Below are 24933 nucleotides of genomic sequence, written 5' to 3'. Positions count from 1 at the left end.
GTCCGTAGGTACGCCTGAGATGATGTTGGGTCGAGCACTCTCCGCCTGTGGCCGCGATTGCTACGCGCAGGTAGATACATTGTTCGCATCGCACGAATTGCGATCTTTGACCCTACTACATGACATTTTACCAAAAGTTTTTATTACATTATTAAACTATAGACATATAAAATTAAAATTATTATGTGCATAAAGTTTATCGAAAAATTGGAACTCATATGAAATTTGGTAAAAATTGGGCTTTATTAATTGCGGTAGGCGGTATGACTGCGGTAGGTATAGCAAAAAATTATAAATTAAACTACATTTGTAGTGCTTGTACTTAATTATGTAAAACAGCAATTAACATTAATAATTAACAGTTAAGTGATTAATGACGATAGCAGAGTTATGTTGTAAACGCGTTGAAGTCTTTAGTATGGAAGCAAATGTCCGCATTGTATCCCCTTATTTATAAAAATTTCAAACTATAATAATTGTATATACATACAAATATATGTATTTTAATTATTGATTGTTTGTACTTTTCTTAGAAATATTTTCTTATTATTCTATTTGCTCAAATAAATAGGTTTCTATAAATGGAGGTAACAATAATATCATTGTGTTTATGCACTAAGATTTTTGTCAGTTTGGTCATAACAGAGCTAGTTTTTGCGACAGGTTTGAGGTCAGTATGACTGCTTTTTCTTTCTTTACTATAGAATATATAAAACATGTAAAACATTTAAAATCATAGTAGTAAATGTTACATAGATATGCTAAACATATTCGTCAATTATTGCGTGTCGACGTCAATACAAGTACCTACAATGGTTTGCTTCCAGTTTTACGAGCGATTATTTACAGTTACGTGTTAGTGATTACGACGCGACGGTGGGTACTATGATTGTATTAGATATATTGTGTTAACAATTCTGACAATGTTTTTACATAGTATACTAGCGGTTAACCTCGGCTTTTCTTCTGTGGAACGTATTGTGTTGTATATCTTGAATTTCCAATATAATTAATGTTTACATCATTAAAATGTACATTTATGGCTAACTACAAGTTTAGAGCCTCCAACAATTTAAGTAGTGCGTTAATCACCTAGTTAGGAGAAGTATCTTAATTTTTTTATATTTAATATCGTTATCAAATTAAAATTCAAAAATAATTTATTTATGTCGGACATTTTAGCCGCTTATGAACGTCAATTTTTTTACATTGTATATTTATTATTTTTCCCTACCGTTATAAATCACATGACATAATAAAACAATGTAATATCGATTTACATTATAAAATTGAATCAACTATGAAAATAGCACCCACTACACCTACTTCAGCTTTTAAAGTAGTCTTCCATTATTTTATTGTAATGGTTTTTGGAGATATAATAATTAAATAAGTCTAGATTCTAGATCTAAATTTAAAGGATGTGCAGGGAGCACATCCTTTAAATTTAATACAGTATAATCTTTCATTTATACATAAAACATTTTTCAATATCTAAACCATTTTACCTATTGATTTTTACTGTATTCTATTTGGTTCCCTTCTCCCTTCTATTGTGTTCTGGTTAATGTCGGGACAATAATGACATATGTCGGTTTTTTATGAACAAATGTATTTACTTTCATTGAATGTTGAAAGAGAAAAGAAAATTCTTATAAATCAGCTAGCACTCACAGTACTCATTATTTACTGTACACAATAGTTATATACTATTTCTGTAATCTGGAGATCCGCATAAGGGCATAAAAAGTCAACGTAAAGTCACGACATGATCTCTACCCACTAGACGCGCTGTTGTGTTGCTTCCGGTTCCCGTTGCACTGGCCCGAAACGGGTATAGTTCGCACGTATTTTTTTAGGGCTCCTATATAGTAGCTCGGCGGGAAGGGGATTGTTCATAATGTGGACTGAAGACTCCATGCGTTTCCCCCGCAACCATTGTGACAAATTTCGTAAACCTTTAGCGAAATTTTGCTCATATAGACACATGTATAGAAGTTAGAAAGGATTTCATCCTCTACGCTTAAATGAAAGTCTCGACAGTTTTGCAAAATTCCTGCCGCAACTGTTTATTTGATGCGAGAGACTCCTCTGTTTAGCAAATAATGACTTCTAAAGAAAACAGTTTTTGACATGCCCGTCTGAATATGCACTTAATTATTACTAATAAAGTTTACCTATAACCTATTATTACAGTTATAACGAAAATCAAAATTATCAAACAATTTTTAGTACATTATCAAGTTAATTTGAGCTTCACGGCTAATTTACTCTTCAATTACAAATCAAGCGCAGCAACCGCGATGTGTGCGTATTAATCAATGAAACCACAAGAAGGGGTCAGGTTTGTAAACAGTGTCATGAATATTGTCACAGTGTCGCATCCTCGTTATCGGATGTCATATTTTACACAATCGGTAGTTATTTTGGGCGGCGGGAGCGAGAAACGGCGCAACTAAACAATTCCCACAGCGCAGTGTATACTGATACAGCAGCGCGAGTGCCAGTGCGCGTTCGCACGCGATCGACCCCAGCTCGGATTCGTGTGTTTTCCAGCTCTGTAGAGATATAGTGGAACCAGTGAAAATCTTCCGACCGACACCATGCGACCAGTGAGTAAATTTTAGTGATTAATTATGGAACATTACTAGTGTTTTATTAGAAAAGAAGCAAATGAAAGCTTTATTATTATATTGGAAGTATTTTATTTTACACTTAATACGGATTTTATCCTTAAAGAAAATCGACTACAGTAAGTGATGGTATAACTTTCTATAGTTAATATTATGAGTAATAAATATTAAGTTGTTTATGTACGTACGAGTATCTTAGATAAACCTACTAGAAAATAGCTATCTCTCATCACCCAGCAAAATGATTTTCTCTCACGTACATTACGTTATTGTATGTATACCTGTCATCAAATCTGATTTATGGCTATGATATGACCTTTCACTCCACTGTTACTTGTGTTGTTCAGTTCTATAATGTTATGTATTTAAAATTAATTAATTCAACATCAATAATTTTTGCTTTCTTTATCTGTATTAATAAAAAATATCCCTTGCGGACAGGATTACTATTTGTATGGAATTATAAATTTATAACCTATACGCTGGTATTAGATACTTAAAAATTTATATATAGTTAACTAAATGATGTTGACATGACGTCTACTGAAGGCAAACCTTCAAAATTTCCCACGGGAGATATGACGTCAATGTCTACCGGAAAACCGGTTCAGCAGTAGCATGTACCTACTTTGTTTATATCCTTTATAAATAATCAAATTCAAAATTACATTGTTGCATTGGTCTCCTATCCTTACTTATAGTCTTTAAAGCTTGGCAGATAGAATGTGGCTGACTGAATTTTCTGTGACAATTTATATTTTTGAGTGAACTCTGTAGTGAATAAACTAAATTAATCTGAATGACAGTGATAATCTCTTATGTATTTAGGATATTATACGTCGACAATTGGTATATTCTATTCTATCACGACTAACCTGACTGTGGTTACTTTTATCAGGATATATATTGTATGTAATATGTATGCTTGTAGTTATGTACATTTGTTATTTATATTATATAATTATTAACTAAATAATTATTTAAATTAATAATGTCAGTTTTAAACCTTCTTAATACAGATTTGCAAGAAAGCTATAAATATCAGTAAAAGAAAATAAATGTACTTTCCCCCATTCTCGTGATGTAAGCGAATAAACGTGTGATGGTGCGATCTGCTCGTTTACATGAATTGTAGGAACTCGGAAGAGACAGCTATAAACTATTAAGGATTCGACAGATGTTCGCCGAGTTGCATGTATGTGTAGTATTATGCAGTCTCTTCGGCATATGTCGTGCCGGTGAAATTGATTATTCAACAGTTCTTGTTGAGTGTCTAGACAGAATGAGATGACTGACTCATGGAAATAAATCTTGACATTGCAAGAATACTTTTTCTTATTTAATTTAGAATAACAAATAAGCTGGATCATACAGGGAAAGTAATAGCTAACGCTTATAGAAATGAACATATGACTCATAGATGTATGTATAGATTTGGAAATCTATATACCTATTTTTTCTAGATATGTACAATTTCAATAGTGGACTCATCAAAATGATTTTTCAAAGGACTCTTCAGAGGTTTCTGTCGCCAACTTTTCTACTTTTTCTTTGACAGTTTGTCAAACAAAAAGTAGAAAAATTGGCGACAGAAACCATAGTGCTGCGGCAATACCTGTCCATGCCTCATGAAATTCTTGAATCTTTCTCTATTTCAAAACTTTAGTTTTTCTCCATAAGCCTTAAGTAATCATTTATTTACTAGGTCACCTAAATTGACAACAACTAATATATGGATAAAAAGTATGGATGAATTTGATGTCCGTGAAGCTTTTATTCAGGGCACTGCTTTCCATCAGTTTTATGCAGCAATAACTTTTCACAAACTATAATCCACTTTGTAATAACTTCATTCATTTAGTATTTAATACAATATATTCAAGAACCGTTTTTCTTTTAATGTATTGACCAATGTATTTAGAGAAAGTTATTCAATATAAAAAATATCGTATTTTCATCGTAAAAAAATAAATATAATAAATAAAGCTATTATTTCAATCATATATTGATGCAAATATTATAAACCTGTTACTAATAAAATTACATAGACAGGTATGAAAACAGTTTTTTTTATTTACATTTCATATTGGGCAACTATCTTCATGTTACCTTTCCATAAAATTAAACGTTTTCTCTGTGTGATTTGAATAGCCAATAAAATTTGAGAGACCCCTTCGCTGCTGACTATTGATAAAGGGTCAATCGCTAGTTATATAACGATAGAAGTTTACAACAACAGATAAAATAACGCGGCATATTCTTCATTATAAGTCATTGGTAGACAGTGACATGTACATATGGATATTTTTGGCTAGCGTTTGCTACCTAAAAAAATCTTACTGTGTTTAATAATACATATTTACTTCTATTATTATTCAATAAGCGTGAAAGTAAGTATGTTGGTACTGTTGCCTGAAGTTCTCATGTTACCTATTGACCTAAAATTTGCTATAAATATACATACAGTAATTTAGTATTCTAGACAAGACAGACAAGGTACTTTTTTCTGCCATATTATATTAATTTTCTTAACGTCAATAAAATATTATGGATTATTATTTAACTTTGACATAAACCACATAAACTTATTGATATTATATTACTATTCCCACTGATACCATTAAGAACGAAGTGATCATTCAATTTCTGATAAAAATTAATTGAAAAGGATTACTGCGATTAACCCCATACAAACGTAATGCGCAATCATGATGACCTACTATCGTCAGCAAATAAATTATAATAATTTCTTTTTATTGCGTTATTATAGTGGTAATTCGAATACTAGAAATAAAAATGCGTATAGCAGTAATCCAAAAATATTTTTTGATATTTGGGTTGCATTTGCATGAAACAATGTAAGGTCATAACATGAAGCACTCGAGTTGATGTAAGAGAAATGAACTTAAAAATATTATATTTAAATCAAGCGCATTATTCAGGTAATGATGGCATCTTGAGTTAAGCGATTTCATAAAAAATTATATCTCAGTGTTCATGATGCAATGATAATTTCATTTGATAGTTATCATTTCCCAAGATACTGACAAATATCAACGTACTATTGCAGATGTCTTTGATAAGTAAAATTGTATCTGTAATATGGCATATCTTTTATTTTATCGCATAGTCTCTAGCCGTGGGACAGTGAAAGCCTTATATTTTTGATATTACTCTCACGCTTTTTTATTGTTGATTAAAATATACTATACTTACATTTTCTATTTTTAGTGTTCACACCAGGTTAACTTGACATCCCTTGGAATGTCTTTGGAATGTCATGAATAGCTTACCAATTATTTAACAATAGCAGTGTAATTCTTTTCTGTAGAGTACAGATAATGCCACATGCCTATAGGGGTTTAATGACTTCTTTACTTAATGGCATACGCTTGATTTATTTTGGGCGAGGTTATGCCACGGTTATGCAACACAAATTTATCACGCCGACCAAATATAATAGCGTAAATAATATGCATATTCAATTGGACTTAGGTCAAACACAAAAAGTGGAATAACGTAACACACACATTCATCAATACTATTGTAAATATTCAAAATTTTAATACTTATGACCTTTGACTTACAATTTATTCTATTTCAACTAATTGACAGATGATTATAAAAAAATATAAACAATTTATTTATACTGTTGGAAACATGTGTACGTTTTCTTATTTTAACGCCTACAAATATAACCTAATAGGTTATATTTGTAGGTACAATAGATATACATAGGTCTAAATACTGTTGTACATACAAGACTGATTACAATACGAATTGTAATATTATAAAGAAGTGAAAGACATTGTAACTCATTCAGATAATTGTACACACATACAAATCTAAATACTATATGACAGAGATACCGGCTTATTATTACAAGGTTTAGAGGACAAACAAATTACTTTTGATTAAATGCGATGCGAGTATATATAATCAAATCGACCCATCATAGTTCCCCGCCGCATACGATAAATTAAGTTCTGTTACAAGATAATAATAATAGTAATTCTACACTATTCAAAGTGAAAACTAATAGTGTAAGTCATATACATATTTACTAGTAAGTTATTCTAGCTATTCTGTTAATATAATAGATAATTGTAAGTACTTTACATATGTGCATTTTATATGCAAACACTTAACGAAAAATATCCAAACTTGCTTGAGGTCGTTATATATAGCCACGGTTATTAAACAAAAGTTATTTTAAATTAAATTAACTTTAACATCATAGTTCCTTTCCATTATAGGTAATTTATTAATTATTATGTATGCGAAAACGCAGGTATATATATGATAATATATGAATAATATAATAATTTCAGTATTCAACACATTGTTGTTTGTTGGAAAGTCTTGCGATTGATCTAATAACTGCTTTGAATGATGTAAAATGATAAGCCAAAAATGGAGTGATTGGGACCGTAGACTTTAAACTTTTATTCAATTTAAACACGAGGGGTGTTTACACACGACACTCAAATCAAGGATGATATCGAAGCAGTGGTGGTAAGGAAAAAGGGTCGGACGATATCGATCCTGGTTTCGAGACGTAACTCACGTTATAAAGTGCGAATAATGCATATACCTACTCATAAAACATATATTCTAATAACTACGTATATAGATTATAAAATCAACTACTTGGAGAAATATTACTATACGGTTATTGAATGTATCATAGATTTTTGCTCTATTTATTATCATAAAAATCAAGAATATTTCCTCGATTTGAAGACATTTTCTTAAATTTTCCAGATACCTTTTTATTGCTATAATTATTAAATCACGTAATGATTGTGCAGTGTACAAGATTATTTATTATACTAAACGAATAGAGCACACGTACCCTCAGTTGTTATATCTTATGACAAGCTGTGTTATGATTAATAACTATGCAATACTGTTCGGTCATAATTAACATATCGTCTAATTGTTACTGTTCAAACCATGATAGAGTAATAATTAAGACATCATTGCCTTAACTGCAGTTAATTGGTCTATGGGAATATATTTAGTCCAATTGATGTAACATTAGAAATAAATATGAATAATTGTTTTATACTATTCTATGTACCTACCCATCATTTTTTAAAATAGACATTATTTTAAATACAGTTGACCATATGTAATTGACCATTTAATACTTATTTATCTGTTTATTGTATCTTTTATAGAATTTTAAAGTAGAGGAAGTCTCAAGTAACAGATAGTTGTATAGCAACTAACTATATTTTCTCATTTATAATATTGTACGAATAATAATTCAACATATATAGGTATACTGACTAAGTATACCTATATAAAAGTTATCCATAATAGCTTTCGATATGCCTACGCATATAACTTTTTCCTTAATAAATCAATTATGTAAGAACGATAATAAGCGATATTATTGCAATAATTTGTTTGAATATTAATCTAGTTGCTAAAATAGTAATTATTGAAATTAATGTTAAATTTCTAATAGACAGATTTTTTCTACTACTATAATTACAACATCTATACTATACTTGGTTTGTTATAATTACTTATATATGTAAATGTAACGTAACGAATGAGTAAATAAATAAATAATTCATATCTCATATGATCTCTGACATTTCTTTTGCAACACAATATAATTAGAAAGGTGATACATATTATAATGTTATAACGCATTATTAGCTGTAATAATCTCGAGTGATATGAATGGTTAGTGCTGTATTTGCACGTAGAAGTATTCAATCGGCATCTGACCTTTCCCGGACATTGCCTCATTCGAGACAGAATGTGCGGTAATCACACCAATAAAAAATTCACCCACGCCTAATATGGTTAACAAAGAAAGTAGATGATTCAACCGCATTTGGTATGTATGCGAATTTTAATCACAACAAAGCTCTTTGATATACCTTGCTTTTTAATATCACGATTACAACGCCAGACAGGTGTTGCTATCTTTATAAATTATTCTACTGTACGAAGATCGAAACCACAACTCTCAAAAATATAACTAGCAGTGCCCGCGGTTTCACTCACGTTAAATTTCAATAAAAAATATAGCCTATATTGTATTCTGATGCATAAGCTATATTACTGTAAAGTTTCATCAAAATCCGTTCAGTAGTTTTTGCGTATATAACAATCATCCATACTCACAAACTTTCGCGTTTATAATATTATTAAGATAAACTAAACTGCTAGTTAACTCTCTTCAATAGTTTTTTTATCTAATTGGAATGCAATGCTAACTTGCCGGTCATCAACCAGCCCCTGATGGTGAGTGGCAACAGTCACCTACATACATGGCACAAGCATCGTTATGTGACGCCTGCCCTCACGAATTTACATTCCGAAAGACGTCACATTGTGCTCCATACTCTATAATTTCATAACGTAGATGAAAAGGAATAGAATACAGAAACCTACTTAACTTTAGTCGTAGCAATTTTTTAATCAACGTCAAGTATTAACTGACGATTCTGTTAAACTGATTGCATGAATATGACAGAAAAATATTGCACTGTAACATGTAATAAATTAAATAGACTAGTGACCTTCTCTATTTCATTTAATTAAAAAAATTCACAGGAAAATAAAAATTATTACAATAGATGTGTAACAACTGGCTCTTATGAAGTGTATCAATAACAAAAGCTTAAGTGTATAAACAAAGGATTTAATAATAGTATTTTAGTTTGTTTAATGTCTCTTTTATCATTATATCAATGTTAATTAGTCCGTGACGCTTTTAACAATGAACCGTAGCGTGCACTAACAAAACGTTGCATTTTATATTTGTCTACTGATACGTGCACAATGTAGTAACAACATCGTAGATCGTTTCATACGCCAGAACAATGCTCATTTAAAGTAGGTCTAATAGTTTTGTAAGCTATTAATACCGTAGTCACATAGAAGTAAACTAATTTAATGTATACAACAACACGAATCGGTTCAGGCTTTTTCGACAGTCATATATCTAGTACGAATTATTGTTAGATATATGTACCTAATCTTTATTATTTATTCCTCATTCCAAATGTTCTATAATTTATAGATATAAGAATCAGTTGTGATTGGCTGATTCACTTATAAGCTATACCTTGACCGAGGAGAAAGCTCAACTTAAGCCGTCTATGTTGAATGCTCTAAGGTACGTTTGTGCAAGGAATATGATTATTGTTCATACCGTATATTATTGTCCGTTACACTTATCCCTTTCAACAGTTCCTTTCTCCCCTGGTGTTTGAACAGTATTTTATTTCCGCCTGTCGCTACTGTTAAGCTACAAATAGTAGTAAACGATATAATTGTTCCACTTTTGCTTCATAAAAAGAGGACAAACTTTGAGAAGATGTAGCCTAAAAATCGTCGAGTATACATACATGTATAAAAATTAAAGGAAAACTCACATTATAATCTATTGTAATTAATATGTTGTGGGAAGTGCACTTCCTATAATATTAACAATATTATGAATATTTTACGGTCATAAAATTGGTAATATACAACTAAAAATACTATTAGATTTTATGAATCCAAATATAACAAAATTTCTCACAAATAAGACACCGTGACAAATGGTTGGCTTATGAAAGCTAAATATTGTATGGGAAATGTTCCAATGAAATTATGCATAGAGGTAATAAGAACATTTTGTTGCATAAGCTGAACAATTGTCCATTACGTACCCCTTAATAGCAAAGCCATAACGAAATAAGATGTCTCGTGAGAACTAAAAAATGTTTATTGTCTGTGACAATTAGTAAAAAACTAACCAAAAAGTCCATAGACAATTTCCTTAGTAAGAAAAAATGTGATTGTTAAAATTGATAATTACAGGTAGTTTAAAATTTACCTTTCTAGTTTACTATTTACAAATACTTTCTAAATATTTAGATATAATAATGACAACAAAACGATCATATAAATAGTAATATAAAATTGTATAAATACGGAATATTATGTTATATAATGTATTTGAAAAAATTATTATAAATAAGTTAGTTAAGATGTGTATGTGTAGAATGTTAATTATTCTACTATGATTCATCTACGAAATAGGTACCACATAATTACCTAAATACAAAAAGTCACAAGATCTAAAAATGATAGTCTTTAATATGTTTATTAAAGTATTAACCAAATACACATCTAATATTAAAATTTAACATTACGTAAATTTCATAAACACGTTACTAGTCTTGTCAAAGTTTTTTTTAATAGTCGTAGGAATTATTACAGAAAGAAGAATGTATTATTATATCGCATAAATTGTACTTATCAACAATAGAATTATTAATTAAATATTTTATTAACAAATCACATTTTCATTTTATTACTTTTCATTAACATTAAAAATTCTTAATTAGCATTTTGATTATGTAACTTTATTGCCGGTGCTATTTAAATGTTGAACCACTTTAAAATTATATGACGATATTTAATCGGTGGAAAGTAGAGTCATATTATGAATAATTCATGCCCCATAGTTCACAGGTCTTTAATTAAAAAATATCAATAAATTTTATCACAGAAGATCAAAAATATATAGAAAAAAAAGAATTTAATAAAAAAGAAAAACTATAATTAGTGATTTAAAATTTATTAACTAAAAAAATAATATTACTATAATGAAAATTCTAAATAATGTCATTAAATATATTTCCAAGTAATGGAGCGGAAATAGATAGAATCTAAAATGAATATTTTATTATTATATATGATTATTACTTGTATATAACTTCAAAGTTTAATTGTTTTTTTTTATTGGTATCTAATAAAATATGGATAATTATTAAAATTGAAATGAAAAGGTTTGTCAATTTTCATTTCAATTTTAATGTCATGTAAAGCCACTGTCTTCGACTTAAATAGATTTCTACAATGCGAATTTCACTCATATTTATTATTTTATTTCCCATTAATTTGATACATCTGTGAGTGTATGCAGTAACATATGTAGTTATGTATAATTTGATGAGAGTGTAATAAAACTTCTTCACAATGCGTTTGATGTTACTATCTTTTATGCATTATTTAAGCGTTACGAATATAAAGAGTTGCCGACTCTTCACCTTGTGGACGTGCTACACATTAATTATTACTTTTTTCTGATTTTGTGATAAAAATAACAATAAAAACCAGTGTTGTAGTAAAACTATAAGTCAATAAATTTCGTATTCTTTTCTACCGTAAAGTAACATATTTTATAGATAATCCGAATCAGTATTAAAAACATAGCGCAGTGGATTCTAATGACTGAATTTTAATTCGATATACATATGTATATAGATAGTTGATTTATTCTATAGATGGGATTTCTGATCATAACAGTTTAGCCCACAAGGGTTGCTGTTAACTGCTATGCGTGATGGCTGTCTTCGATTATACACAGTATCTACAATACGTATATGTAAGATATATGAATGAAAATTTAAATATTAAAATATATTTAAATTTTCAATTAAAATAAAAAAAAAATTCACAATAAAATCTTGTATATAAAATTTTCATATCACAATGTCAGTTACACAGAAAGGTATGGCTCTCTGAAACGGCTTGACCGATTTTTATGAAATTTTATATGCATATTCAGTAGTTCTGAGAATCGGCTACTATTTTTTTTTCATACCCCTAAGTGATAAGCGTTATCCACTTCTAATATTTTAATTTTTGGGCAAAATTTTTTATTTATATTTTTTATTATGTCTCATTAAAAAATACATACCACCCTAAATTTTCACCCTTCTATCACCAACCCCTATTTTTTTATAGCGTTATTAATTTATATGGCAAAACAACGTTTGCCGGTACAGGTAGTAATAGTATAAAATTGGTTAAAATTATATTATAAAAAAGTATATTGTAATATTAAAATGTATTTGTAATATAATTCTTTCTTTTTATAAATTATGTGGGTATTATTTAAAAAGAACCAGCGTAATCGGCGCGGTGGAAAGAACGCAAGGCAAATGGTAACATGCCGCAAAATGGAACTGCTACAAAAAAATAATACATATATATATTTTTTGAATTTGTTCAAAAAAGCATTAAAGAATCCAATATCAAACAAGCATAAATCAAGCGCCATTAATCTGCAATAATTGCTAGGTTTATATAGTTATTTAATAAATTCATTACAATAACCAGTTAGTTGATTCTACGATACTAGTACTAGTATTTTTTGTAACTACAGGATTACTTTTATGAAAGTAGGTGGTAGATATTATTTGATTATTTCATAGCGATTAAATTACGACATAAGCCATAAAACATTATAATGGTTACACAATATTTTTTTATAGCATCTAGCTTGTCAAAAGTTTACTTCAAGGTGTAGTAGCTGGCGTATAACTTGTATTAAACGGTATGTTAATTAACGCAATCAATTGTGTGCCGTTCTTAGGATTGCTTGTATAATCATTTACGCAAGGGTTTAAAAGACATAAGTATCTTCCTACACAACAACATATCTGCTTATGCATGATATTATGATTTATGTAAATTTTCAACTAACAAAGGACAACCTAAGTTCATTAAATTCCCGTCAATCAATTACATAAATTTCTAACTGATGCGTAGTGATCGTGGTGAGATAACATAAACATATTGCTATTGTATAGAATAACTGTACAGTTTTATTTTGTAATAAACGTCTCTATTCTATTTAAATCTACCCAATGGTTAATTTGGAAAGATTCCTTTCCAGTTAGCTAGCCATTTTTAATTATTATAGAAATAAATATATATATTGTCAACATTCTACTCTGTATTTCATTGTTTCCTGTACAGTATATAGTAGTCTTTAACTATATAACACATTTTACAAAAAGTGTATTAATACACATTATTTCATAAATGTATGTTTCTCTAGTTTATCCAAAGGATGAAAGCTATAGTTCCAAAATAATTACAATTATGTACATTTATTAAATCATAATATTAACAAACATTTGTTTGTACATACAAAATTCTAAAACTCATTTCGTAAACGAATCATAAAGTAGAAATAGATACATATATATCTATTTCAACTTTATGATTGATTGTTACTTTCGAGGTTCATAAGATATTTCCAGTCTAATTACACGATGAAGATCTAGTCTTGCCAATGCCATTTATTTCATAGAAAATATGTTTACTATAGTAATCTACATAGTAATCTCAGATTTACAATACAATTTTAGAACGGCAACGGTAAACTGCTGACATCATGAATATGATAATCAATTTATAGGCAGCTATTATAAGATAATTTACTATAAGTGTAAGAGGTATGGCTATATCACATAACATCTTTCGTAAGAACTGTTACCACAGGTGATGAGTTTCGTAGGTAATGGAGTGGACAGTGGACATCTGGACCATATTTAGGGTGCTTATTCTCAAAGAAATATAATTACTATATGCCGATATTTATTTTTTGTATAAATTTTTATCATTATCATCGAAATCTTCACCATGCCACCGTCATAACAACCTTTTATTTTCCTTGTATTGTTATTACTGGAGATGGTTATCTCCTCATAACAGCTAGATATAACCTACTATTATTGAATAAGAAAATCAGCTGGGTATATATATTGTTTTAATACTAATATAAAAATACACGTATGAACAAAATAAATGCATTTACTAAATAGTAGTAGTATAAAGAAATAAAATTAGTATAAAAAAAATTAAGAGCCTCGGCTTCTGACTTTATCTACTTATGTATACTAATTATAATTATTTAAATTATATTAACTACGCAATGGATTTCAATATGATTTATTTGGTTTCACTATTATTTAGATATTTTAACATGTACAATATCTACATAATATATATACATATCTATATACTTAATCCAGTTAGATTAATATTATAACAATACAAAATAAAAGTACCTCAAGAGTAGAAAAATACTCTTAGGTACTTGCACTTACTGTGTATTTTATATATTCAAGTAAAATGTAGGAAATACTACTTTATATTTTACATCTATTATTTTTTATTTTTTACCTTTAGTAATGAACTTCATAAAAGTAAAAGTCTTCTGTAATGAATGTGGAAATAGATAGTATGGTGATTTTCTCCGAAATACTACTTAGTATGTTATTGTAAATTGTATAATTTGAATTATTATTAATAGGGAATCATTATAAAAGAAATGCAGAAGAAGCTGCATAGTACCTAGATATCTAAGAATAACCATGACGTAAAATCACATCGTAACCGTCTCAATAATGTTTCTTGGTTATTTGGAAGCCATTCTTCTCGTCACGTGCCAATATTTAATACATGTCGCAATAGTCACACAACGACGTGCCAAAGACACACAAGGTATAGTGCACTTTGCGGCTAAAATCCCGGATGCAGTAGTCAGAGGCGTTACAATCCATATATACATGCCATACTACATATATCAATAATTCTACATACATTTGGAATTACATAATATATTAAATTATATGACTAGATATTATATATGTCAACGATTATAGAGATGTTCAGATATTCGAATATTTTACTTAATCAAACGCAAATGGCTGGATGGAATTGAAAGCAATTTGCTATCCTATTTAAGACTAAATCATAGAATAGGAACTTTAATTCTAAATCACGTGTGCAAGACCGTTTGATACATCTATTTAAACATTGTATCGTTGTACAACGTATTCTTTAAGAAAAATAAGGTGTAGGTATTGTGTGAAAATAATACAAAAACTGTATGTGCAAAAGCTAGCGTTTGTGACACATTAATGAATTAAAATTGTGCGCGATCTAGAAAAATTGCGTAACTGTATAGAATGGAACGCAAGTCGTTATAACACTATAGAGTAATTATTCTTATTTCGATAATAATAATAGTACACGAGCGTTGTCAGACGGAGCTTTAGGCGTTCTCTGTTCTTATAATTATTAGACACTCCAAGCTTTAACCGTTGTTATCTTCTTACACAATTTACACTCGCCACCAGAATTGTTACATTTTATCGTAAGAAATCGTATACATGATACAAATAAAGAAATAAAAACAAGAACTGTATTGATTCGTACAGAACATTTAAGTATAATTTATGCTTACTGATTTGTTAAATACGATGAAACATTAAAATGAGTATCAGATGCATACATAATTAGGCTGTCGTAATTTGAAAATGTAACAGTTGTCATCAGATGTTCTAATTGACGCACATAAGACAACATAATTAAGTTTAAAGTAATCATTAGTTGTCAGGCCATGTTCAATACATAAGCTGACATCACAAAGACGGTGTAGGTTACTAAAGATTAGTGTCATGTTATATGTCACGGAGCCGACTCTATTCAACGATTGAACAAAATCATATTCAAAGACTGATTAAACGTCGCCGGTGATAGAATGAATATCGCTGTCAATAAAGATTGATCCACGAGCATTGAGTAAGAAGTCCTTTACAACAAAGCTAATCTTTGCATTTGAATGTGAAATTCCTTCAATTTGTTGACAATGCATACTTATGTAATTACGTGCTATTGTGAGTAAAGAACGCTGTAGATTTCATTGTTGGAGGCAAAGGAAACCACCCACGTGTGGTCGTCGACGTAGCGACCGGTTATCTCTGGGTCAGAACGGGATTGATTTCATAATTCCCACAGCAGACATCTATATTACGAGCACCTTAATGTTCTAGAGAAAAACTTGTGATCGGAAATTTCCGTTCCCACGCATTGCTACTCTTACTTAAGATTAAATGATCTGTTTAGTTGTTAATCAACGTATAAAATCTTTTCTTCTTTATATATACTTGAATACTGAACACTCTTATTACTATAACCAAGTAATTAAGTTTTTTAAGTACACGTACTACATATATTACGCCACATATTTTCTTCTCACGTAGTACCTCCAACAATTTCATATGTAGACCAGTTATTTAGGTTGCAGTAGCATCAGTCATTGACCTCGACTAAGTTGCATAGTTATATATTGAAATATAGTTATTTATATTTTAGTGTCTGTGGCTTGTGAATAGTTACATAGTAATTTTAAAAACTGGTTAAAGAAAGGTACCTTTGAGAGTTCTTAGTCGAATCGAGTTTTTAATTTCTTTTAATGTGGCTTTATTAGGCGCTATTTAAATTTCATATGGTTGTCAGTAATATCTATTAGTTTTCTATTATTTTTTCTATTTTTCTTAGTGTTATATATATATATATATTAGCCATATGACATATATGACTATTCTCGTATATAGTACATTGCACACACCACATGCAGATACATATAATTGACAATACAGTAAATATTTAATTAATAATAAAGGTTTAGTACAAATTTTCCACAGAGCAAGTGCGCGATTTCGTAAAGCTAGTCTAATAATAAAGTTCAGTTGAAATGTGAAGATGGTATCTTGTTTAGAAGAGGTCGGCTCACGACTGCAGGTCAAGCGGGAGTTTTCTCCATAACCAGATCCTCGTATTCTATCTATAGGTATCTATACTTACAAGTACTCGTAATACAGACAGGTATTCTGAACTTTTACTTCTATTACTCGTTGATTCAGCAGTTTAGCATACCGCCTTCATTCCGATGGTCGCGGATTCGATTTCACGGAAATATTCGTCATCTATATTCATGAAGTATAATTATTTGTATTGGTCTGGGTGTTTTCTATATCCAATATGTATGTATTTACGAAAAAAAATATATTTATGTATTTGTATCAGTTATTTAGTACCCATAATACAAGATTTAACTAGCTTAACTTGGGTCTAGATGGCGCTGTGTGAATTGTGCTGAGTTTATTATTATTATTACTATATTGATAATTATTATTATGTACCTTATTATTAATATTTATATTCATACTAGCTGCTCACACCGGCTCTTCACTGGTGTAGAACTATTTACAAATAACCTTCCTATTGAGTCACTCTATCATTACTATTGCCATTGCTGAAAACTAAATAATTGGTTGCGCAGTTTTAAATATCTAAACACACAGACTGTGCGATGTATTATACTATGTAAAGATTGGTGATAGACACGGAATTAGATTTGTTCCATAAAAGATAAAATTGTGTTTTTCACTTAAAAAAATGCAATATGTGCAAGCATTACAGCATGTGGACAAATTGCCTAATAGATAATTTAATATACCTATTTAAAAATAATTTCTTGTTTACTTTGTCTTCTAAATTCCACTGCAGGGTCTGTCATCATAATATTGACCTGCTTAGTTTTTACCAAACGATCGCTTTCGTTATTATGAAAATATGTTAAGTAAGTATATGTGATATATACAGATCGACAGACCACAGAGACCGGTATGGCCTCGGTGGTTAATCGATTTAATACACCGCCTTACTTCCGATGGTCACGGATTCGATTACTCACACGGTGCAAACATTTGTATTATGATGTGTGTATGATTGTATGGCTCTGGGTGTTTTCTACGTATAATATGTATCTATAGTTTATTTTTGGCGTTGTTAGTACCCATAACACAAGCTCTGCTTAGGTTGAGACTAGATAGAGCTGTGTGAATTATTATATTGTATTGTATTATATTATATATAATTCACTATGTCGTCTATATTTGGCAATGCCTCTGACTATCTCATCGGGGGTAACAATAGTAACGATATTTTTGTTCATTTTTTATATAGCTAAGTGATCTAGCCTAGTCATTAGATTATTACAATCACGTAATATGATAAATCTTCAATTTAGTAGAAAATAAATTTCATAAACATCTCATAAACAAATATAGGTAACGCGCTCGCGCAACAATTTTTGTCGTTAATTTGACAAACGTAAAGTACTTCTACGTGTATTTCGTAAAGTACTTATTAAAGTCGGTAGGTCACAGGATTATGTCATGTGGCACGTGGGTGTGGCGGATGCTGCCAGCAAAAGCTTACAGCACCCATGGTGGCACCGGCGCGCATTCCACTATCAATACTTAGGTACCAAGACCAGGGTTGTCAACTTTAATTTTAAAAGTAAAAGAGGCATTTAAAACTTAAAACCTGTTAAATATAAACAAAAATTTGTGTAGGTATAATATATTATTTGTTTATAATAAAGTAACCAAATACTTTTCACATAATTACTTACCTAAATACTGGTCTTCGACCTACAGACTTGTGGTTTTAGTGAAAAATTTGTACTTATAATAAAAATGCAGTTATATTTTTATTATATGTAGGTATATCGTATCATATATTTTTCAACGTTGTCTTTGATTGTGGTTTTACTAATATTTTGTGGTAAGCTAATAACACCGGTAATAAATTTCGAGTTGACCTAGTTTACTTAATAATTTATGTAGGATGATCTCTTATAAAATAATAGTATTATATCTTCGTACCTCATACCAAGACACAAAAATCTTATATGAGGATTCTTGTTTCTCGTACGGTTGACAACCCTAACTATGACATTACACGGACGCTTCTCTGTGACTTATGACCGGTGAAAGCGCCATATAATAACGCACGTTATGCAGTTTTGCAATAACTGCCCACTGGCTCCCTGGCAGTATTTTTTTAATAATTATTACATGCATAATTTGTATGATGCGAATTTCAGATAATAAATAATTACAAAAGGGTCATCGAGCTCGTAAAACTTTTCAACGTGCAGTATAATTAATAACTACTGACACTTATTTGAAATGACTTGCACACTACTATTACCTGACCTGACTGTCATGTTCGCTTATTTACCATTATTTTCAATAGGTTTATTTAACTATCTGGACAATTGATTTACAACATATTAATAAATAATAATATTGTAATAAAGTTACATTCGTTATTGCGTAAGTTTACAATTTTATACAAGCTCATCTATATTTAGACTCACGATGATTACCTGATAAAACCGGTCGAGAGTCGAACAAATATTATTATGGTTCCGTAGTAAGCAAATATGCTACTAACATTTAAACCGTTGGTAAAAAGAATCCTTTCGTCAGTACTAAAAAAATATTTACACATCATATAGTTCGAAACAGTTTTTTAAAAGGAATGTTATATCCATAATATTATAAATGTGAATGTGTGTTTGTCGGTTTAACTTTCAAGACTAAACATCTGAATGGCTCTGAATCAAATTTGATGATACGACGAAACTGCTGGTCTTTCTAAAAAATGCAGCTGAAATCCCGGGTGACAGCTAGTATTGCATATATATTATCATCACGCGATATCCTAAAGCAATCTTAATGAAATTGAAGTAAATAGATTACATTATGAGAATATATATAGAATATATAAAAAACATATGCTAAGCTATCTTCTATCTAAAAAAAAGATAAATTCGCAAATAGGTATATTTGATTTCGTTTTGCATGTCCTTACTTACATAATTTACACACGAATTTTTTATGGTCCTATAGTGAGTACGTACTCGTAAAGTTATATACTATATTATGATCAGTTATCAGTATCGGTTAGTAATATGGTCTAGGCTCTCACTTCATAGGATTGCAGGAAGATATTTATTCTAAACTGTTTTTCACCAGCTTGCTGTGTACTAATAAAAACGTGCGATTATGCGAAAATATAGTGTCGGTTACATAAATAACAAATAGCCGGAACTGCTGTGACTGGTGTCTGGTGCCGGCCACATTGTTATTTTATCATTTGAGGCTATTCTACGGAAACCTTTGAAAGAGATTTACCATAATAATAGTGCTACAACTAATAGTTCTAAAGAACCATTAAATTAAATTGAGTGTAACACGAATGTAGACGAGCAAACAATTAGTTTCTAGTATACATTTTCTAGTTTTGTATTTATGGTGCGATATTTTTCTGTTAAGTAAAGTTAGAAAACCTTTAAATATTTTATTCTTCCACTGTACAGATCAATACCGTTCTAAGAAGTCAATAAATTCAGTTGACTCAGAATTATACGAAAAAGCTTACATTCTTACATTATGAATCTTATAACGCGTCATATATAGGTTATTATTGGCAAGTCTCGCACAAAAGAACTAACTTACTTTGCAACATATCTGGACTATAGATTCAGTAATTAGCTGTTTTCTCTAGACATACACGTGCGAGAGAACAAAATGTCACTGTGTCTTAAAGAATGGAACCATAAACAAATGTAATTGATAGACGTATTAAAAATTCAAATAAAGAAACGTGATATGACAACACACGTTGAACGATTATAAAAGTAGGTCCCGTCTACACGCACAAACAGACATAAGTTACTAAACAACTGATTAATTATCTAAGGTTGTATTGACGTATAGCGTGTGGAATAGCTGATTTCGACAGCTACGGGAGCACTAGGCACGCGTTGAATATTATCGTCATAAATAAGAACCGGTAAACAATCGTAGCGTTTGTAATTCAATGAGTGGAATATTTTTAATTGAAATGAAGACAGTTGGTAACCGTAGATGTTGAAATAATGTATTATGACATAATTTTATTGACATATATACTGCTCGATTTCTGCAGATTTATTGATCGCAATCACGAGGAAAAATCACGTATGAAAAAGATCGAGTTGCGAGAGCTGAAACATTGCTTGTAGTTTCGATTTATGGATATAAACTAGATTTTACAACCAAACCTGAATTTTGTTTCTCTTGCAGTTTAGGCCAAACCCGAGTCCTTATTGGTAATGCCTACTATGGTGACTATACTAATATTATGAAGAGAAAAGATTAGACTTGTTGTTTGTTTATTACGCATGTTTGCTTGTACTGGACAAAATCAAAAATTATTTGACCACTTTTTAAATACTTTCACTCATAGATAATAGCTAGTAGTATATAAGTGATAATTATTGCAATACAATAAAAACAATAATTATGAATGTAAACAGTTAAAATTAGCTATGTTTTGTGGCTCAAAATACACTGATTACAATAGAATTCCAGATTAACTTTAATCTGTCCGGTTTTGGTAATAAATTATTGGAAATAATAAATATCTATATATGCATAATTTATATTGCCTGTACATTCACATGCCATACGATGGTAAACGATAGCGGTGTAGAGTTGTGTAATCGAAGGCATAGGAAAACATTCATTGTTCTACATTGCACGAACAATGTAATGGTAGACACCTAAAAACAGGATCGTGGAAACATGGAAGTAAGTGCCACTATTATAATCACGAACTGCCGCTCACTACTGATGAACCGAACTTAGCCTACTCGCCTAATTACTTCGTATCGAAGAAATACATTAATATCGATATTAACAATAAGTTATATTTTAGAACATTACTGAGTTTTTGTATGTTATTAAGTATAATTACATACTATACTTTATTTCCAAGCTGTGTATTTTAGTTTTAAGGGGTAAATTGTAAGTTTACTAGATATTTGTCAAGGAATTCATAGTATTGTAGTGATATTAGGTATGATATCTTACTCCTTCGAAATATTGCACGAATGTTGCACAGTGCATTATGTGGTGTTTATGATGCTCTTGATATATGTAATGTCATCACAGATAGTTGAATCTGTGATGACTATCTTGTTAACTATGTCAGGTATATAAATAATAGTTTCATACAATATTTAATATACTATTTCTATTTTTCCAGGTGCCGGTGCTAATTTTCGTCGCTCTTCTTGGAATCGGAACGGCGCAGGACACCACGACCGATGCTTTCAACGATAAACTTAATGCTATAGATACGAAACCTTCTGTGCGATTAGATCCTTATATTCGAAAAGCTTTACTCAAAGCACTAAGTGATCTTGAAGATAATAGCGACAATACGACTACAGATGATGATGTTACCGATGACCCTTCTACTACAGAAATCTTAAAGAGCGGAGAAGAACCTTCGCAAACTTTACAACCACCATTAATTAATGAGGAAATTAAAATACATTCTTTCTTAGTTGATGGACAAGAAGCTTTTGCGGGTAAAATTAATCCTTCACCAAAAATTATCGATAACAAAATATCAATTTTGAGTACTACTTCCGGAAATGTAGAAAATTACGTAACGGCTACGCTTCCTACTCAAACACCTTTTAATGAAATATTTCAAACGAGAGAATCCGGTATAAACCTTCAACAAGTCAGAAGTGTTCAAAGCATATCGCAGCCGACTGCTAAAAATAATATAATCAAGGAAACTACTTACAAACCTACAACTACTACTACAACAACAACTACGACCACTACTACGACTACTACAACTCCAAAACCAACTCACAATGATGACGGAGAAAATATAGAAGAAGTTGATAAACGCGATGTTCAAGTATTTCAAGCTCCTTTGGTAGCAGCTTTCACAGTTCATCAAGATGCACATGGACTGCCGAAAAAAGTTATTCCTATTTATCAGCAATCGAACATACAAGAACCATTGAAACCACAACCTGCTACAAATGTACCAACTGGAGTATTACCACCGCGAAATAATTTAGCTTTGCCTAATGTTCATGTGAACCAAATTCCACAAACCGATTTCGTGAACCAACAACTAGCACTTCAAAAGCAGTTAGAAGAAAAACAAAGGATTTTAGAGGAACAACTACGGTTATTGCTGGTTCAACAAAGACAACAAGAGGAACTATTAAGAAAACAACAGCTTCTTTTGCAACAGAAAGATGCTCAACGGCAACAACAAATATTATTTGAACAAGAACAGCTAAAAAAACAGCAATTTCATTCCGATCAACAAAAAGTCCAAGTTATACCAAGTCTGAGTAGTATACATTTACAAGGATTACCAAAACCAGTTCAACAAAGTTCGTTTATAAATCAAAACAATCCAATACGTTCATCACAAACCGCACAAGTGTCTATTCAACCCAGCGTACCCATTGAACATCATAATATTGCCGGCAATCAACAACAGTTACCTAATCGCGAAGCTGTTGACTTTTTACTGCACTTGCGCAATCAACAACCCGAACAGTTTCCATTACAGGAAAATCATCTACCACAAGGTATAAGTAATTTTTTACAACCAAACTCAGCAAATTTTCACCAAGGACTTAATTTTAATCAGTTACGAGGCATAGAACAACTTAGCCAACCAAAACAAAATACTCGTGTATTTCGTCAAGAAAGCGGTGTTAGTAACTTAGGAATAAATAATAACCAAAACTATAACAGATTTAACACATTTAACCCGATACACTCAAATCGTTTCTTCAATAGGCCTAATCAATTTAATCCTGATGCAGAATTAAATCAATTATTAGCGCAAAGTGGGTTAAACTCGCGAAGTCACGAGGACTTAAATATAGTATCGAAAGTGTTATCTTTAAATCATGGTGTACCAATATTTAATAACATTTCCAATAGACTGCCCTTCGATAGTAGACGACATATAAGAACACAAGTATAAAGAAATATTAGGACCGTTACATATTATCTGGAAACTGACAGGTAATCAATTATAACTAATTAGTTGTTTCTATACCCGAAATATGTTTACAATAGACTGTCAGTCATCTTTTTAGAGAGACAGACGTTTTTGTTCATATATTGTTGAAACCTTGTTTGCATATTTTGAAATTATAATACTAGTGCTAAATGACTGATGACAGATACGTTATTAGGAATGACCAGAAATTACACCTCTATTACCATAATAAGACAACTAAGAGCCCATGTGAATGTGTAGCCATGTCAATCTGACGACAAAGAATATAATTAAGTCTTATTTTGGCGCTATATCTCACTCCAAGTCAAAAGAATATAAATGAATAAAATAAAATAACGGTAAACAATTTATAAAATATTTGCATCTACCATACATTTATACTTCGATATTGAAATATATCTATAATAAAAAGTTACGATCGCGTCATCCGTTAAGTACAGGAATAAAAAGTCAATACATATAGCATTTCTTTTATACCTATAGTAAAAAGAGCACTATAACTTATTAAAAAGGGAGTGTGAGTAAGCAACCATTGTGTGTTTCCTTATTTTTTGTAATAAATTATAACCTGATATTTGTATCAGTTACAATACAAGATGATTCATAAAGAATTTGCATTGATATTGGTCTCCTGCGTATCATCCAATACTCAAAGTCAATAAAAATAGATGTGTAAATAACCAAAGAAGTGTGGTAACGTCGTGTCACCCTGTATATCAACTACGAGTATCTAACGTCTTAATATTTCTTTAACTTGTGTTAGACATAAATAATTATTTATTTTAATTATAATGATTGTGAACTGCCATAAGTAATAAATTTTAGGAAGCCCAACATTTTTAAGGTCCCTGTAGATCAATGATTGCAAGTCCTTCATCGTTAAGTATGCTTGTAGCTTGTGCATAGACAACATTTTAAGGTCGTTAATAAAATGTTTGCGTCTCAA

General features: G+C 30.4%; 1 protein-coding gene across 1 annotated transcript; it reads left to right on the top strand.

Moving 5' to 3' along the window:
- Positions 1-2499: 2499 nt before the first annotated feature.
- Positions 2500-24916, top strand: LOC131841760 (putative mediator of RNA polymerase II transcription subunit 12). Its single transcript, XM_059190082.1, has 2 exons — positions 2500-2612; positions 22182-24916. Exons 1-2 carry the CDS (start codon positions 2604-2606, stop codon positions 23946-23948), a joined length of 1776 nt encoding a protein of 591 aa, XP_059046065.1. The 5' UTR covers positions 2500-2603; the 3' UTR covers positions 23949-24916.
- The last annotated feature ends 17 nt before the right edge of the window (positions 24917-24933 follow it).

This window comes from Achroia grisella, unplaced genomic scaffold (assembly GCF_030625045.1).
Source record: "Achroia grisella isolate CSIRO2021 unplaced genomic scaffold, CSIRO_AGI_Agris_v1 utg1920, whole genome shotgun sequence".
Classification (NCBI taxonomy): domain Eukaryota; kingdom Metazoa; phylum Arthropoda; class Insecta; order Lepidoptera; family Pyralidae; genus Achroia; species Achroia grisella.
The sequence above is the reverse complement of the archived record's forward strand: the minus strand, read 5'-3'. Positions and strand labels throughout refer to the sequence as shown.